We start from the raw sequence: 19906 nt of genomic DNA on the forward strand, positions 1-19906 counted from the left end.
GGTGCGTCTCAACATAATAGGCGATTCACAGGAGCCCTTTCAATTCTTTACAGGTACTTCCCTTCCCTCTTCCAATTCTTTTGGAAGTGTGTAGAAATGTCTTCTCTTTTGCTTCTACGTAACCAAGTTTATTTTCGTGATTGATGTGGTATATTGATAATGTAGTTAATGCATATGTACCAGTACTGCATGTGTTCATTTTTTTTACATGTTATGTACATTGCCAAGGTAGGAAATAAATTTCTTCTATGGCGTGGTTCTTCTATAGCATGTTTGTTATATGAATAAGCCAATTATATCTTCCTATGGTTCTCCAATTCTGATAAATGCATATCAGTTTATTAGTCAATGTTTGAAATTATGCATCATTGATGTATAGTCCACTTAATCAATGAGGGAAATAGTTAATATTAATTTTGATTACGGTTTTGTTATATTGCAATTTACCTTGCTATGCACGCTCTTAAACAACCACAATGATATCTTCCTTCTCCCCCTTCCGCATATGCTAGGCAGTTCTTCAATCTGTTTGACCCTGGTATGTTCCTTTCACTTCCACATTATTTACTTATTGAATCGATTTATTAGTAATGAAAGCTCATATGTTTACTGTTATGCCCTCCATAAACTGAGTGTTCGAACTGTGTAATCGTTCCTACATTTGCAGTGATGGGTCATGTAGTGTTGTCATATTGGTCATTCTAAATTAACGAGTTTATGTGGTTCCCTTGAAGAGTAAGGTTATTTATCCAAAATTCACAAAAGGAAGCATTGTCAGACCCTTTGAAGACATGAAAACAGTTGCACAGTATGGAGTCAGCTGAATTTCCTTCTCTTTTAATTTTATTATTCCTTTTGTGTTGTTTTCCACATTTCCTTCTCTTATTAGTACTTTGAGCTGCAACGATATCTCAAATCTCAAATTTCATTTCTATACTTCTTTTTCTCTTTTTTCCTCATTAATCCAACTTATTTTTCATGAATTGTGGCTTACTTTTCTATGTGCAATTGGAAAATTTGTGCGATTTTCCAATTTGTCGTAATTTTTTTGCCCCTGTAATTTATGCAAGTGGAGGTAGAAAATAAGGAAACTCTAGAGCAACAAATACAAAAGGAGAAGTGAAACTTTTGTTGCTATTGGTGAACGAAGAAGGCCGCCTTGTCCACTGGTACTAAGTTAAATTATTATGACTAGCTATTTTCTGAATACATAATTATTTGGTTGATTTATATTTATTTCGGTAATCTACTTCAAATGAAATATTGAAGATATTCTTTCATTCTGGTAATCTACTAATAGAATAAAATTTGTTAACCAATACTTAGTCGTCTCTGTTATATAAACTAATTTCTCTATAAAATCACAGGAAAAATACAACCGCAAGACATACTCAACCATCCGAATATATCAGGACCAGTTGCTACTTGCTACCCCAGATAACAAATTTCGAAAGAGGTACTCTACTGCAGTAAACAAACAACAACTTCCATATATTTTTAATTAAATTTCTCCTCTTTTGCTTCTGTTTCATTTCTCTTTTGTTATGAATTCTGACTGAGTTGGATTTCATTGTCACATTTAGTTTTAGCTTATTTTTTGAGGTGAAAACTTCGAAGGTTATATTGTAGGCATGTGTACAATGCAACTGTGGGAGGATTCAGGCGATTGCCTAGATTTAGATTTTTTTTATTGATTTCAGTTTGTGTGTACTTATTTTTCACTTTCTTTCATATTTTTTTCAGATGAGATTATAAGCATGTCAAAGAAGAAAAAGTTATGCCAAAAGGGGAGTGCTGTACACCTCCAGTAAGCTTACATTTGGATAATGTTATTTATGAATCGTTTCTTATTTTTTTTAAAACCATCTAATTGATATGAAATATATTATGATTTCAGATTAAAAATAGTCTTCCAAAGTGGTGGTCCATCTCCTAAGGGCTTCAAAGCCAAACAATTTACTAATGCAGTGAGATACGGTCTATTGTTTATATCCAACTGGTCAGATCCAGTCACGATACTGGCCGGTTATCCTTTTTCTATGATTTGCATTTATAAGCCTTACTGGTATGTACCAGTGGGCCTTGTACATACATTTGTGATGTTACAAATCTGACAGTACATCTAATTAATTCAAATTATTTTCACTGATTTTTTTTTTTTGGAAATGATTGTAACAGTTATGTCTAGATTAACTTGTACCAGCTGTACTTCCGAGCTCCGGTTCTGAATGGAATATGTGCAGCAATAGGTAACAACAATAGGTAACAGCAATAGGTAACAGGAAAAGGAAAAGAAAAATGTTGCCCATATACGCCAACATACCCAAAAAAAAAAAAAAAAAAACACGGTTGCGGCGTAGCCGCAACGATGCACCTAGTTGTCCTTTAAACTTGTTAGTAAATTTCTAATGAAATGGACCAAAATCGACAACAGCCGTGTGATTCGTGAGTTCTCGGAAATTTGAAATAATGGACTTACAATGGATCTTCCAACGTAAACAGTTTGTATCTTTCCAAGGGCCCAACTTTTGAAAAGTGAAAACAGGCCGAGCCTGTTTATTAGTTTCTTTCTTAAGAGAAGAATTAAAAACTAATTGAGCGAGGCCTGCAATGACTTCTCATTTACTTTCTTTTTTGAAAATCTTTGCATGGGCTGCAAAGTCGTAAGATAAAATTGAACTCTTTCGATCTTTAAGTAACTAATAGTCTTAAGTCTTTTTTCGAACCAATTGTACTACCTCTTCTTTCAACTTCTCATTTACTTTTTTTTTTTAAATCTTTGCATAAGTTGCAAAGTCGCGAGAAAAATCTCAATTTTTGAGTAACTAATAATCTTAAAACTTTTTTCTAACCAACTATATTATTTCTTTTGACTTCTCCTTTACTTTCACTAACATAAAAACCAACCTACACACATAAAAAAACACACACACAAACAGAGATGGATCTAGATGTATTGAAAGGATGGCTATGTCATCCTATAATTTTTAATTTTTAATTACGTATATTCAACTTTAATTTTTTTGTTGTTTTTACTTTTTATGTATTCCAGTTCTCTCAATAAATATCAAATATTTAGTTATAGTTTAGTGGTTAGAGCAACTTTTCAAATTCTACTCAGGCATTTTCGTATTAAAATTTCTAGTCTTGCCCCTGCACAAAACGTGCCTAAATCACAATCCCTGATCAACTAAGCGCTAACTATTCACTTAAGTATCTCCAGGTATCATTTGGTATTGACCAGTACGTACATCTTGTAACTGTATTTGCCTCATATGTTATCAGCCTGCTTTCTAATATGATTAGTGTTAAACTATCTCATTGTTCCCGTACCCAACTATACCACACCAATTATGCCTCACGTCCTTATTTCCGCATTCAAAGTCCAAACAGTCAATTCAAATATACCAACTATTAACCTTCTTTGAAATTTTAACCCTACTCATAAATATCAACAATGCATATATTGACATAAAATATTCAAAACTCAAATCAACTAAAATAGAAAAAAAAAAATGATAATTACAACTTATAGTGTTGGAAGGTTGAAAACAGCACTGTGCAAGCAGAAATAGCATGTAATAGCAAAGAAGAAAGGTTAATAAAACACCAGATATCTATAGGAATGCAACAATCATAAAATATGGTGCAGTACATATATATATATATAAACCTAAAATTTTACAAGTTATATATGAAAATGAACATCATAACAACTTTACTCTGCTTCTTTTGGTCTCCAAGTGGAAATAGCATGTAATGTCTTTCCTCTCCACCCTTGAAGCAACCAATAACTCTCTTCTTCAACAAAGTATCTCTTGTCATGAATCTCCTTGAATTTTTTCTTGCATACCTCTATTATATGTGGGTCCACTGGTACCTGTTCAAATCCAGCCCGCAAATTTCTCAGGTGCCACTGTTTATAGGTCTCTGGTCTCTCTACCCAAGCATGCCCCTCGCATGCTATCAGATTGATCATTTGTCGGGCCATTATTTCTCTCTCGATGAGATACCTCACCGTATTGTCCCGAGGAATAAATGTGTCTAGTATATCAAACATTGAGGCATAATGTGACATAACCTGCTTAAAACGTGTGACAAAGAAGGGACTATACGTCCCGTTTACAATTCCATGGAGGAAAAGATGTGGTTTCAGTTGCCGTATAAGGTTAAGAACTTGATTCCTTGAGCAATCCAAGGCAACTGTTTCATCCCCTAGTTGCCTAAACCGATACATACTATTAACTATGAGCAATTCATCGTTATCAATTTTGAGATCTTCGATATTAATATCCTCCCATGTTGATGCTATACCATGGTACTCAAATGGAACACCAAAACTTTTAGCATACTCCTTCAATCTCCGACCCGTTTCATCCACCCGTTCGCTTGGGCGGAATCCAGAAAGAGGGAAATCTATCCCGGTGATTTTTAGTTTTACGGCTGAACCCTTCTGTTCGGACAATTCCTGGATTAGACACGGCCACTGAAAACCAAAATCAATGCCGAAATCAATTATATGCAACGTGCATGCTTTCTTCACTGATTGGAGGATAGTAATTTTAGCAACAGCATATGTACATCTCAGGAAAGGAGTAACTGTCATAAATAGATACTGCACCTTTACAATGTCAGAAGTTGAAATCCTTTTAGCAATGCATCTGTTATACACCTCGGTTCCGGTCCCGGTTAATCGGGCCTCGAGAGCATTGGCAAGCACAAGAGCAAGTCTTTGGTTCCAATCTCCATTGGGAGAAGCTTGCTTCCTTATCTCTTTTATTATATTTTTGGCAACGTGGTACTCATTAGCGGCTATTGAATGAGAACAACTTATGAGAAGATCTCTAAAATCGGTATATGGCTCTGGTACTTCTCACCACAAGTGCTTCCTTCGCGAACAGAAGCAACCTTTTCGAAATAGTCATCATAGTAAAGGATCACTTCATCCAGTTTTGCATCTCTGACAGGTTCCTCGGAATACGCCAGGGGAATTTTGCTGTTTCGTCCCTCTAAAAGCTCCAAATTCCCATTATTATCCAATTTCTTTTTACCATTAGACCCCTTAATAACACATCCCTGATCATCATTCTCTTCTTCAGTTGAACTGTGTGGAGAAGAAAGTGCTAGATTTTTCTCTCGAAAATCAATTGTTAAATTTTCGATGCTCGGGAGAAACTTCATTCCTTCCTCGATTCCTTTATTGTACTCCAAAGCCGGCATGCTTGTTAAAATGGAATTAATTTTTTCTTGCAATGGTTCATTGGTACAAATTGGGTAGTTTTCCGGTTGTGTTTGGTCCTGAATTGAGGAACTATCTTCGGAAGGCGGGTACTTTTGACCGATTATATCAGCAAAAAATTTCTCCATGTCCTGGAGAGCTGTCCCCTCATTAACAACAATATCCTCCTCATCTTTGTTTTCTTCCATGAGCATATTGCTCAAATAACTCAAGGTTGCATCCAAGATGGTACCAGAATCATTGTTTTGCACAATGCCGGTATTTACCCTATCTTTCTCATTTGTTAAAACTAGCTCAGATGAATCTCTGTTCATGATTTAATTAACCAAGAAATACCAATTAAACCTGTAACTGAATTAAGTTAGTAAATCAAATAGCTATATGGAACTGCCAATGCAGGAGCAAAATTTATTGTTGAATTTCACAGAGATATGTCAAAGAAGCAAAAATATTTTAATGTGCCTGAGTAAGTTTAGTGGATGAGTGATAGTAAAAGGATGCAACTTCATTATTATTTTGTGCCTATTGTCAAAAACTAAGCAATTCGTGTTGAGCTCAATTGCAAGAGCTTTATATCTCCAGTATTTCAAAACTTTAATTCAACAACTAGACTAAAAAATGGAATTCTGAATTTGAATTTTGAAGTAAGAAATAACTAAACCATGTTTGCCACTAATTGACCCATCAAGCCTTTGGTCGAGTTCGAATCAAGTAAGGTATCTGACATGATCAAGTTAGATTCGGAGTGTTTAATTTAAGTTTGCACAAATCTTAAAGAGGGCTCCCTAATCCCTATATTCTAAATATGCCCAAAAATATTTTGATTTGGTTTTGACTATGATGCGCTTAAGTACAGTAGGGATATTCTTCCGCCTATGTTCAGGGTTGGGGGTAAAGGGGTCATTGTGTATTAATTAATAGCAGTAGCGAGGTCCTTAGCAAATTCGGATAGGTTTTTTATGTTTCCTTTCAAAATCTAATAAGTGACTACTATTTTTTACAGGGGCGTAGGCAAGTGGAGTCAGAGACGGGCATGTTCAAATATAATTTCAGCAATATACTTCTAATATTATTTTTTTTATCCCTCCTACTCAGTGGATGACATTTACTGATGCGGGCGGGTATGTTTCACGATTTGATGTTGCATTCCAAGTTGAGGAAGATGCCCAGTAGATCCAACCGTCTGACAAGGATAAACCCAACAAAAGACCCCCAGGCCCCATTGGTACTGGTAATTCTGATACTGGAGGGTCTGGTATTTCTGGTACTGGTAAAACAGAATCAGGTACTGCTGGGGGTACCTCTGGTAAAACAGTCTTCTCAGTCTGGAAGGACTATCTATACCCTTGGTAACCTGGAAGGAGGTATGACTGGGTTTCAAAGGAATAGGTCATGCCACCCCAGGTATGAAGAGTACCTGAGGCTTTGTTAGTCAGAGGAGAAAACTAAGAAAAATAAGAGAAGTGGATTCTCTATGAGAGACCTGACAAGCATTGCACTCACCAAAGAGAAAAGGAGTATTCACTTCAAACTGGCTGCACAAAGAGAGAAACAAAGAGCAGAGAAACATAAGGCAAATGAACTTCAAATGAAGTTGCCCTTTTTTATGTGTATGATATTCAATTAGGAAAATATATATAAGGATCATCAAAAAGAACTAGTTAGTAAAATACAAACTATGGATAGATCCAATTTTGAAGGTATATGCTTCATCATATATTAGGAAAAATTAAGTAGAATAATCATAAATACTGTATGGATTTAGAGATTCCAGAGGGGCAAATCATGGTTTCTCATGAAACTTCTTAATTGGAATATTAAGGGACTTAATTCAAGTAGGAAACAAAGATTGAAACGATTAGTGTCTTACTCTGACGGAAATCCTGAATCCGTCCTTGGAAACAAAAATTATTTTGATGTCTTTTAAGATCAAATGATCATTTGGGGTTAGGTTGATTACCTTAGAATGTAAGAACTATATGTTTTTCTAATGAAATGGGCTTTATATCTTTTATTCAAAAAAATATTATGTTTTTTTTTTTAAAATTATGAAAAATAGTTATGTTTCAAAAAAGTATAAAATTTTACTTGCGCCTGAAATATTTCCTCAAAATATACTTCTATTTCTATTTCTATGTTTTTCTTTAACAAATTATAAAAATATACTAAACATGTAAAATAATTATAATATTATGTCTTTTGAGTGTGTATGTAGATTAAATTGCTCTTTATTCAATGTAGAAGCACTAGGTAATAGGTGACCAATTAGTTTTAACAGAATTTCCTAAATTTGATATATTTTTTTAATTTTCAATTTCATTAAAGTGAATAGCTTGTTGAATTATCAATTTTTCTACGTCATTGTACAAAATAGAAAATACGCAACCCAATTTTCTACGTACAGATATTAACAGAGCTAGATTGGTTTCACGCAGTGCATTATCAATAGAGAAAATGAAAAAGTATATGACCGAAGAATTGCATGAAGTTAAATCAACTCTGTCAATATCTTTACCTCAATGGTATGAACAACAAAATAATAGGGGCAAAAGAGTACCTTCAATAAATGATGAAGAAGTGAGTCTTCAAATGGAATTGAGAAGAGAGAAATATAGAATGGTTGAGTTTATATATAATTTCATGATTTAATTGTCGTTGACTGGTAGTCAAAGATAATTGATCCCGGTTGGAATTGTAATAAAGACTAATTAATGAAGAGCATTTAAACCGGATTTATTTATTTATTCCCCCCAAGATTCAGGTGAATATGATAATAAAAGCATTTAAACCGGATTTATTTATTCCCTCATATTCAGGTTGAATCCGATAATATCCAGCGGTACAACAAGCATTTGTGACGTCCGATATGAATCTGACGGTATGGAAATAATCAGATTTTCAAATCCTTGCTATCAGGGGTGGATTCAGAATTTTCGTCAAGGAGATCAAAAAAAAATAGTTAATCGAGTACTAGATAAAAAAAATTCTGACTTCCAATTTTTAATACTCGGACTTCTAATCATAATTGCTAATCCGCATTCAGGTAATTTATTCTAATTTTATCTCTAAATTTAACTCAAATTACATATCAGAATTCTAATGAGAGGCAATAAAATTTCTAGAGAGAAACAAAGTTAATTCAAACCTATAAATCTTCATCAATTTTCAAAATCTAGAGCTGCAGTTGCGCCCCCAACTCCACTTAGATCAGTCCTCCTTGCTATTATGTTGAAAACAAACCTACTTTTTCTTTTTATTTTATTTTATTTTCTGATTGTACGAGTCCAGATCCTCTTGTTTGAGTTTGAATCTGAAACATATGATCAGAATTCAGACTAATTCGGTCCAAACTTTTAAATTTTAATAAATAAAATTTGTGCTGATATATAACAAACGATGAGATAGTACTTTAGCTTATATGAATTCACGCTGACTTGGACTAAAAAATCATCTAAAAAAATAAATAAATGTGGAAATTAATCAGGTCATTTTCTATTTGATGATTTTTGCCACAAATCTGGTTCAAAATCTACCCCACGAAACAGGTCTATCTTACGTAGCTTTCAATCTTATATTAAGAATTCAAGATTGAAACGGGTCAATGTCTATGTGTTTGCCAATAAATGAAAAAGGTAAAATGGGTACGACTCGTGTCTTGTGATAATGACAATCAACAATTAAATTACTATTTAATGATAAAGTTTTAGGACGAAATGACCAAAATACCCTCATATGTTTATAGTGTTATTTGAAATATTCATGATTTTGTAACGGAACTGATGAATCCATCTACTATTTTAAAAAGAGAAAAATTATATAGTGGGATAATTTCCTCTACATTAATATTATACAAGGATAATAATTTACTAATTTTATAGTGATATAACCTATATAGTTTGGACATATAAAACTGTGCTATATTTTGGGTGTTCAAACGGTTCAGAATGTTCGGTTTTTAACTGAATCGGAAAATTTTAATTTAAATGGACCAGTTTTTCTGTTTAAATGAATTGGTTCGGTTTAGACTTTTTAAAACCGACTAAATTGAACTGATCGGTTTATATTAGTTTGACTCTAATTTTATTGTTGTTATAATGATTTCATTAAACCGAACAGAACTTCAATTATTATATATAACAATGTATTATTTTCATTAAGAATAGTACCAATATATTTACTTTGGTTTAAACCGAACAAATCGAAATTTACTTCAATTGTTTTATATTTATAAATGAAAAAAAAATCATAATTCTTGAAAATTCAATAAATTAAGGATATTTGATGCATAACCAAATATGAACATATATGTTTAGAGGAAATAAATCTGTTGTTATTCCTTTAGAATAATAGGAACCAATTATTTCGATCTCAACCGTTCAATTTTTATTTTATGTGTGAGTATCAACGAAGATCAACAGCTGAGTGGAATAACAGCAGATTTATTTCCTTAGATCTTATTATGAACAAAGAGTTTTCAAACATTTAGTACAATAATATTATCATTATACATTCAAAAATCAAAATAGACCGACCTTCAACATGAGTTTGTACCAAATACTAACAACTTTAAACTTTTTAATAAAAAATGACAGAGGTATAGTTTTTCAAATTTTATTATATAAAAAATTCCTATTCAGATTTCAAATTTGTGACTTCTTACACAATATTATAAAGAGGAGGACTCACATGCTCCATTGTTTTCATGTCTCAAATTATATCCTACATCTTTATCTTTGATTTTAAAGTCCAAATAAATGATTTAAACTGCTCAACATAATATTTACGTTAAAATGTACTTGGAGATCAAATTTTGTATTTTTTTTTTTAAATTGTTTAGTATCTTTTAAGGTATGTACAAAATCATTGTTTTTAGATGGTCTAAAATTATTTGAAAAATAATGATTTTGTACCTACCTTAAAAAATAGTAAAAAAATATTAAAAATGTAAAATTTGGTCTCTATGCATGTTTTAATGTAGATATCATGTTGAGCATATTTCAGAACATATGTTTGAACTTTAAAATTAAAAATATAAATATAATTAGAGCATAAAAGCAATAGAGTATTTGAGTCCTATGTTATAAAAGAAAATTTCATTCACATTTTAAACATGCAGCTTCCTACACAAACAGACAAACTATTGTCCTTTGAACTTATTAGTGAAATTCTGACGTGATGGAACAAAATCCACGAGTGCCGTGATTCGGGAGTATTGTGATGAGGATTTGAGATAGACTTGAATGGGCCTTTCAACTTCAACAGTTTCAATCTAAGGGCCCAACAGTTGAAAACTGAAAACAGACCGAACCTATTTTAATTTTTTTTTTTTTTGGTTCTTAAGAGAACAATTAGAAACCAGTTAAGCAAGCATAGGACGGATGAACCGGAGGGCGTTTGATGGATATCGGGTCAAATTTGATCCGATGGATAGTCGGTTGTTCGATTTCCGTTAAGATTTATGTAAAATTGATATGCACAAATTTTGAAAATGATACGCACAAATTTTAAAAGTGAATCGAACGACTTTGATATAGCATCAGACCGAATTTGATTTGATATCCATCGAATACCCCTTTTTCCCACAACGAATTTTTCTTTTTCTTTCAGTAACTTAAAACGCACGCATGCACGCATGCTCGTGCATATCCACTGATTCACCCCCACAATCTCAAAATCGGTCAGATGTACAATCAGAGCTGTTCGATTCGCATTATATATAATTCGTGTAAAATTGATATGCACAAATCTTAAAACGGACTTTTCCTTTGATTTTAATCTGATAATCATTAAATATCCCCATCTTCTCAGAACGGACTTTTCCTTTGCTTTCAGTTACATTAAAAGTTTAAAACACACACATCACAAGGCCTGTGTGACCTTGGTGTGACAAAAATCAACCCGGACCGACATCACAAAATATCCCACTGTCAAGCTCATGTCACAGGAACTACAAACAAATAATTAATAAGCATAAGGCCTAATTAAATGAAGACATCACAGCAAGGTCACACAGGCCTTCCTCTTCCTGCCATTTCTTTGTCAGTTGAATCTCTACGGATGCGATCAATAAAAAGTATGCTTTGTTATTTTCTATCTAATTTTTTTTTTCTAATTTGGGGTTTTTTTACGACATTATGAATGATAGAAGCAATGCATCTTTTGGGCCATTACCTACCTCTAATTATTTAATTGTTTATCTTACAGTTGGGCCTTAAGCCTGGTTAATGGTTATGCATTGACATAAAATATTAGGCTCACCCCTAATTGATAGAATTCACACATCCTCCATGTACCTGAAAATAGAATCTTTTTATAGTTGGTGGATCTAGACCGTTCTTTTTAACTCGGCACGAATCTCAAAGTCCAATACTACTGCTCCTGCGCTAGTTCAAATCCCAAACTGGTTAAGAATAAGTCTCAAACCATAAAGTGAGGTGAATCTTCTACAGTACCTCATAGCACAGTCACAAGATTCGTAAATTATTCTTTTTTTTTTTTATGATGGTAAACTGAATGATGAATTATTCAGTTGACCAAACTTTGACAGAATTATTCGTGAATTTTTTCTGAACTTTTTTCTATTTTCATTTTTTTTTTTTTTGCTCTTTTACGGAACTGAGATCTCCAGTCAGAATAATTCCGAATCATTCCCAAACTATATCTAAATTATTTTTTAATCACAATTTTTATTATGTCATTCATTTCCCACTATGCTGGTAGGATATTATCCTTATTGATAGGCTAGCTCCCCTGCCATCCTTTTTATATGCATTAATTGACATAAAGTATTTGAATTCAATTCATGGCGATCATTTAATTAAGTACCTGCCGCCAATAATGTGGCACCAAGCACTTTGTCCAGTATCAATTAATTGACATCGCTGCTATTGTTTTGTCCTTGTATCCCATTGTTGCTTCTATTTAATCCCTTCTAATCTTTTTCAATACCAACTTTTTCTTTGAAAATTTAACAGAAGTCTTCCTAGTAGAAGAGGATGGACACAAAATCCAAATATAATTAACCATCATATCCAGTGGAGTCAATCTTTGACTACAAATTTTCACTATAGCAAGATAGCTGTTTGCTGAAGGAATAAATTGAAGGAGGAAAAGTCTTTAATTTAAGGAAATATTTGGAAGTCATGTACTGATTTACACTGCTTATTTAATACATGAATTACTTTTTAATAATTGTTTCAGAATGTTTTTACATGTAAAGAAAATTAGTCAAGTCGTTCACATGTTGTATTACAACATAGCATGACTCATAAATATGATACAACTTGTAACGTCAGTTGTATCTGTCGCTATTGTATTAAATAAGGGAGGAAAATAAAGAGAGGAGAGAGAAAAAGTATTTTATTTAAATAAATACGAGGGTTAATGCCTTATTATTATTTTTTTAATACCTCATTATACCTCATATTTTATATCTCCATTTTTTCATATTTAAAGTCTAAATTGTCGATTTGAACTGTTCAGCATGATATCCATACTAAAATATAGTTGGAGATAAAATTTTATAATTTTTAGACTTTTTTTTACTATTTTTTAAGATGGTTAGAAAATCATTGTTTTTTGAACGGTACAAAAATAATGATTTTGTACCTTTTTTTAAAAAATAGTACAAAAAATTTAAAAATTATAAAATTTCATCTCTAAACACATTTTAGTATAAATGTCATGTTGAGCGGTTTGGATCAACAGTTTAGACTTTGGAAACTAAGATATAAAATATGAGGTATGATAAGATATAAAAAAAATATGTGGTATTAGAACCTTCCTCAATAAATATTTAGTGTTGGAACTTGAGTCCTGTACTGATTCACACTAATCATGTAACACATGAATGAATTCTTTATAATCATTGCAAAATGTATTCACATGTGAAGAAAAATTATTTATGTTTTTACATGTTTTATTACAATATATCATGACACAACATGTTCATGTTATGTTTATGTGTGTTGATCACGTGATGTATTTCTTTTTTTTTATTTTAATAAAATCTAGGAGCTTGACTCCTAAATTTTAATCAAAAAACACGCTCAATTTTTCCAACATTATTTCTTTATTTAATTTTTTGCATTTTTATTTTTTAGCATTTTTTTCTGATATTTTTTCAATTAAATTAACTTAAAATAAAAAATTAAACAAGTAACCCCAACAATTATATAAATATCAGTCACGTGAAATGTATTGGTCACAAAACATTACATCACACCGTCATCATGTTATGTTACGTTTTCTTTTATTATATATATAATTATGAACAAAAAAAAGAAAAAAAGAAAATTAACTTACTAATTTTAATTTATTATTACTTCTTATACCAAACTGTACTTCTTGAAGCTTACTTCCTGTAACAATTCCTGTAGTAGATTATCAATTCCCACTTTTACACAGTTACCCACCAACTACCAAGTAATCTCAAACAATTATAAAGGGAGAATTTCATGTATACCTCTCAAAAACATAGAAATTACATATTCCCTCTTTAAAATTCATAATATCATATTTACTCTACTGAACTTCAAAAACTCTCAAACTTACCCGTTTTAATATATTTTTTTCTATTAAAACTCATTTTTAAATTTATGAAGTATCCATTTTAGTCTTTATTAAAAAAAGTTGTAGCCAATTTTAGAAAAATGCAATCTTCTAATTTAATGGTTTTTGAGAATAAATGGGCAATATCTTTACTCTTGGCGTTTACAAAATGACATTTACGTATATGCTCGTATAAGCGTCAGTAATAGAAAAATTACCTAATTGCCCTCGAAAACCAAATAATTAGAATATTGATATTTTTCTGAAACATGCTACTAGTTTTTAGTTTTTTTAATAAAGATTAAAATAGGTACTTCATAAATTTAAAATTGAGCTTAAAAGAAAAGACAGTAAAATGGGCAAATATTTGAGTTTTTGAAGTTTAGAAGGATATATATAACATTATAAACTTTAGAGGGGGGGCTATGTAATTTCAATGTATACATGAAATTGCCCCTATAAATAATTACAATTTCTAGAATAATACTTAATTGGACACACGATTATTTATAGGGAAAATTGGTTATTTGTCACTCCAAAACCTTGAAATTGTAAAAATGCCATCCCAAAATTTGAAATTGTAAAAATGCCACTTCAAACTTTATTAATTTATAATTTTGCCACTCTAAGTAATTAATGACTAAAATACCCTCTCTTCTTCTTCTCCAGCCTCCTCTTTCTCTCCTGCCATGGTGAAAAAGTGCGGACGGACCCTCTGATCTGAGTATTCCTCTAAGCAATCCGATAGCTGATGTGGCACTGCCTCTTTTCAGTTATTGCTGTTGATTATTACTTTTTTGGAACTTCATGTTTTGAGATTTTTATCAAAATTAATGTAAGGTCTATTCTTATAAACCTCCTTTATTTTAAAACAAACAACAGACACATTATATTTCATTTAGCGCAATTTGTACCAGAATGAGTCTGTTATCCAATTTGGATCAAATTGAAAAGTTCAGCCGATTTAGCAGCATCCGGTGAATTAACTTACAATTTGTTGGTAAATTTTGGTTTATTGTGCAAATTATAATTTTATCATAACCACAGTTCATCATCCGGTGAATTAACTGCCTCTTTGACCAGTACCAGCATTAATTGTCCTGGCCGGGTCGGGAATCGGCTGCTAGAGCCGGATCCTGTGGGTATCTAACGGATAACCCGCTAAGACCCCTGCCATGCCTCCGACCCCATCTGCCACGAATTCACGTCCCCAGCTACTCACCAAGAATTCCGGCCAGAACTCCATTTCAATTTGAAATTCAAATTTTCAATATTTGAAATCTAATACTACGAATCTGAATTCGCGATTCCCCTTTTGGTTAGTGGTGCTTATTTTTGAAGAATCATAATTGAATCAAATAGCTAAGATGCGAATTCCCCTTTTGGTTAGTGGTGCTTATTTTTGAAGAATCGTAATTGAATCAAATAGCTAAGATAAGAGTAAGAGGTATAAACGAAAATGTATTGCACTTTGGTCTAATTAGATACCAAAAGCGGTAAAGATGCCAAAAAAGAACCTCGACACAGTGCGACAGATGAAAAGGTAGTGGTCACGAGAAAGAGAAAAGCTCAAGTTTCGCAGAAAAAAAAGAAGGGAGGAGAAAGAAGAGGAGGAGAAAGAATGAGAGGATATTTTAGTCATTAAATATTTGGAGTGGCAAAATTACAAATTAGTAAAGTTTGAAGTGTCATTTTTACAATTTTAAATTTCAAGATGACATTTTTACAATTTAAAGATTTTGGAGTGACAAATAACTAATTTTCTCTTATTTATAAGGCCTGCAGTTACTGCAAATATACGAAACACAAATAAAAACTATATTCATGAAACATAACGCTCAATTAATGCACGGCCAGTAAAGCAAAGGTCAGAACTTTATTTTTCAGCGTTTATAGCGGGAGCAATTAATGGAATTGGAACGTGTCAAACTTCTCAAATACCAAACTCATAATTATCGCAAGTTGTCAGAAAAGGAAATCCCAACAATTTTTTTTTTTTTTTAAGTTTTTTGAAAATTTCTATATTTTTTTGAAATTTTTACTTATTGTTTTTAATGAACTAACTTAAAATAAAAAATAGTTCGATACTAGCTTTTAATTTAGTAGCAATTAGCAAATACAAATGTTCTCTGTATAGGAGGACATGTTCAAAATTTATATGAAAATTTCTTTTAGATATTAAAACAGTTTGATGTTTTAATCCGATTTTACTAAAAAAAAATATAAAAAGTACTTCAACTGATATCGAAATTTTTATTTGTACCATATTAAAAAAATGATATGTCAAATAACCACGATTTCTAAGTATTGTCATTTTCACTACGTCCTATGTTTGAAACTGCGGATAAAAATTAAATGTCTTAGTTTCAAGCTGAGCACGAAAATTTATCTCTCTACCACTGGTCTTCTTATTTAGTGTTGTGCTCTCGGGTAGGGTACGGGTACCTCGGGTAAACCCGGGACGGGTAACGGGTAGGGCGGGTACGGGTAGGACAGGTAGGACGGCTATTTTTTTTTTAAAAACTGTACCCTACCCGTTTTAAAAAACAGATAGGGGTAACGGGTACCTCGGGTAGGGTACGGGTTTTTTTTTTCTCTTTTTTTTGTGTGTTTTTTTTTGTGTGTTTTTACTTTTTTACCGGGGAATTTTTTTTTTTTAATTTGAATTTCAAAATTAAACGGGTTAATGGGTACGGGTTAAACGGGTAAAGGGTGTGGGTAGAACGGGTAAAGGATGCGGGTTCGGGTAAATGGGTGCGGGTACGGGTACAACGGGTCCGGGTAGGAGGGTTTCGGGTACGGGTAAGGCGGGTACGGATTGGACGGGTTTTTTTTCTCAAATTTTGGTGTCCGGTCCGTCTCAAATCCGTACCCGTTTACCCATTTACCCATTTACCCGCCTATACCCGGGCACAGGTACGGGTACCTCGGATAACGGGTACGGGCGGACCGGATTCGGATAACCCATTTAAGATATTAGCAAACCTCTCTTATATAGAAAACATGTTAAGTTGTCCTCAATTTGAAACTGTGGACACACTATTTATGTCTGTAATTTGGTTATTTGATTTTTTTTTTTTAAAGATGGTATAAATAAAAATTTCAAAATTAGTTACATCAACGTGTGATCACAAAAATATGTAATTACATTCCTCATTTTAGTCTTATCATATAAAAATATCTTATTTAATTATATTAAATGTTTAAGTCAACAAAATAACCTCATGTCACTTGATGTTTTTTCATCATGACTGTCTGTTGCACTTTTGTTATCTCTCTCTATCCCCATTAAAACCGTTCAAAACTTTCCAGCCTTTGGCTTTCTTGTCATTAATGACATTCCTTTTTACTATTGGGCGTCTTCTCCAGTTCGTTCAAAACTGGAGACGCTCTAAAACCGTACATAGTTTCTCTGAAGTGGAGGTGGCAACAAAATTTGTTCGTTAATTCTGAACCGAACTATAGCTAGTACCGAGCAAGTTGTTAGCGAACGAATCAATTACGAGTCATAATCGCGCCACGAGTTACGAGCTTTTTTTTGCCAGCTTTACTCTGAAGTGAGGATGGATGCCGTGCTTATGATACAGATAGTGTCGTATAAAATACGGGGTACAGGTATATAAAAATGTGCTGTTAAAATGTTTATGGTATGCATAAAACATAATTGTTTATTTCTCGAATGTTGTATATATATAATGAGGAAATGAGGAGGAATTCAATTACATTCTTTTTTAATAACACCGAATTATATTCTATATTTTCAAAGTTCAAACAGTCGATCCAAACCGTTCAACATAATGAATATGTTAAAAAATGTGTACAAAAATTCAATGGTCTAAATATAGCAATTTTGTCAAATACTTAATAAATAGTAAAAAAATTCCAAAAAAATGTAAAATTTGATATGCAAGCACATTTATATATCCATTATGTTGAATAGTTTGAATCGACTATTTAAACTTTGAAAACTTTGAAAATCTAGAGTGTAATTCGGTGTCACCAAAAAATGTGTAATTGGATCCCTCCTCATATATAATTAAGTAAATATTATGTGCACTATCTAAATTGTTGTTTTTAGAAAAGATATAAATAATTTGAAATTAAATAACCTATAAAATTAGTAGCTACGGGGAACTAAAAATATATGTGAGTTATTTTAATTCTTTTTGTGTGTATATGCAAATCGTAACAGTTGAACAAATTTTGTAAATCTTTTTATACAATTTAAGAGGAATTCAATACCTCTATCTTCCGTATTCCGCCCATCATAATTAATACACACGACTTATTTTTTCTTCTTCTAATATTCAAAATTCAAATAATAAAATTATTAATCCTATTTAATTTAAAAAATAATGCATTCACAAAGAAATTTTATTGTAAATTTTTTTTAGTTCATTTTATACAAGATCAAAAGGTGAAAAAAAAAATCAAATTTTGGGTTTGAATTTGAATTAAAGTGGGTCGGGTATAAGGGTACGGGTAAGGGTAGACAGGTACCCGGGTAGGGTAAAGTCGGGTACGGGTAAGATCGGGTACGGGTATGGTCGGTCCGGGTAGAGTCGAGTATTTGCCAAAAAAAACAGTGACCGGTCCGTTTTTTGCCCGTACCCGCGTATCCATTTACCCGACCTATACCCGGGCTCGGGCACGGGTACCGCGGGCATAGGGTACGGGCGGGCAAGGTAAGGTATACCCGACTGGGGTATAATTAATACACTAAGTGGTGGTATATTTTTCATCTCTCACGTTGAAAATTAACGACACATAATATTTATTTAATATTTGAGGAGGATCCAATAAAATTGTTTTTGGTGACATCCGATTACATTTTATATTTTTTAAAAATTTCAAGTTTAAATAATTAATTTAAATCGTTTAACATGATTGATATATTAAATTGTATCAAATTATATATATATTTTTTATTTTTTTACTATTAATTAAGTATTTTAAAAAATTATTATTTTAAGACCATTAAATTTTTGTACCCATCTTAATAAATAGTAAAAAAATTCAAAAAAATGTAAAGTTTGAACTGCAAACACATTTTAATATATCCATTATGTTAAACGGTTTGAATCGACTATTTGGACTCTAAAAATGTAGAATATAATTCAATGTCACCAAAAAATAGTATAGGTAGATCTCTCCCCTTGATATTTTTGCAATAAAACCATTTATTTAATGGACACGTATTCTTAGCGCACAATGAGGCTCACTACTTTACTGCTTCAGATTAATTTAAAAATAGTGCCTATTCCGGGTATCCAGTATTATTTGTTCATTGAGATTCGTACAAATTTAAAAGAACGGTCATAATCATCTCACTATTTAGAATAATACCTCTGTAGTAATACAGAGGACACAAATTCTTATTAAAAGCCACCAATATTGCAAAGCAGGCTCTCTAGATGAAATCATTTTCTGAAACAATATGTCAAGATTGACATAAGGGGTGGAACTAATTTATTTATTTTTGATAAAAAAGACTGAAATTAAAATACACAATATGTATTAAGTGAAATTTGAACTCAAGTTTTCACAATTATAAAGAGAAGCTCTAACTACTAAATTATAAGTAAATATTGGATATTTAAGAAGAAGTTGGACTATATAAAAATAAAATATTAATTAAATTTTAATATACATAATTAACAGGGTACAGATTGGCTTACTTTTTCAGGTAATTTCTACTCTGTTTATTTTGCCATTTTTAGATATAATTTATTACATTATAGATGTAAATAATTTATAAACTTTTCCTAAACTTATAAAATTTAAAAACTAAAAGAAGTGACTGAAGAAGCATAGTAACACAGATATCCTAAATTTTGTTCAAATATTTTATCAAAATCTTTCTATAAATGCATTGTCAGTTTGTGGTCGGATTAAAAACCCAAAGCAACAACATTCATTAAATGACTTTTCTTCTCTGATATATATGAATAATTTAATTTCAGTTTATTATAATTTCGATATTTTGAAATAATATATAAGAAAATTCCACCTTTGATAAAAGATTTGGGAGTAGGTTTGATGGGCTTCAACATTGTCCGATTCACTTTAATATCCGTGTATATTCGCTTCAATTTTCGTACGATCTTAAAGTGAATT

The 19906-nt window shown here is 31.9% G+C and overlaps 2 protein-coding genes across 2 annotated transcripts; both read right to left on the minus strand.

Moving 5' to 3' along the window:
* Positions 1 to 3718: 3718 nt before the first annotated feature.
* LOC144564485 (scarecrow-like protein 9) lies at positions 3719 to 4606 on the minus strand. The gene has a single exon (XM_078314082.1). The coding sequence runs from the start codon at positions 4604 to 4606 to the stop codon at positions 3719 to 3721; it is 888 nt and encodes a 295-aa protein (XP_078170208.1).
* Positions 4607 to 4830: 224 nt separating this feature from the next.
* LOC144564839 (uncharacterized) lies at positions 4831 to 7820 on the minus strand. Its single transcript, XM_078314453.1, has 2 exons — positions 7797 to 7820; positions 4831 to 5584 (listed from the first exon to the last, which is right to left on the minus strand). The coding sequence occupies exon 2, from the start codon at positions 5551 to 5553 to the stop codon at positions 4831 to 4833; it is 723 nt and encodes a 240-aa protein (XP_078170579.1). The 5' UTR covers positions 5554 to 5584; positions 7797 to 7820.
* Between the last annotated feature and the right edge of the window lie 12086 nt (positions 7821 to 19906).

This window comes from Carex rostrata, chromosome 13 (assembly GCF_964058835.1).
Source record: "Carex rostrata chromosome 13, lpCarRost1.2, whole genome shotgun sequence".
In the NCBI taxonomy this organism is placed as follows: Eukaryota; Viridiplantae; Streptophyta; class Magnoliopsida; order Poales; family Cyperaceae; genus Carex; species Carex rostrata.

Coding starts and splice junctions, on each gene's coding strand:
- LOC144564485 (XM_078314082.1), bottom strand. CDS start 4,606: ATGACAGTTACTCCTTTCCTGAGATGTACATATGCTGTTGCTAAAATT.
- LOC144564839 (XM_078314453.1), bottom strand. CDS start 5,553: ATGAACAGAGATTCATCTGAGCTAGTTTTAACAAATGAGAAAGATAGG.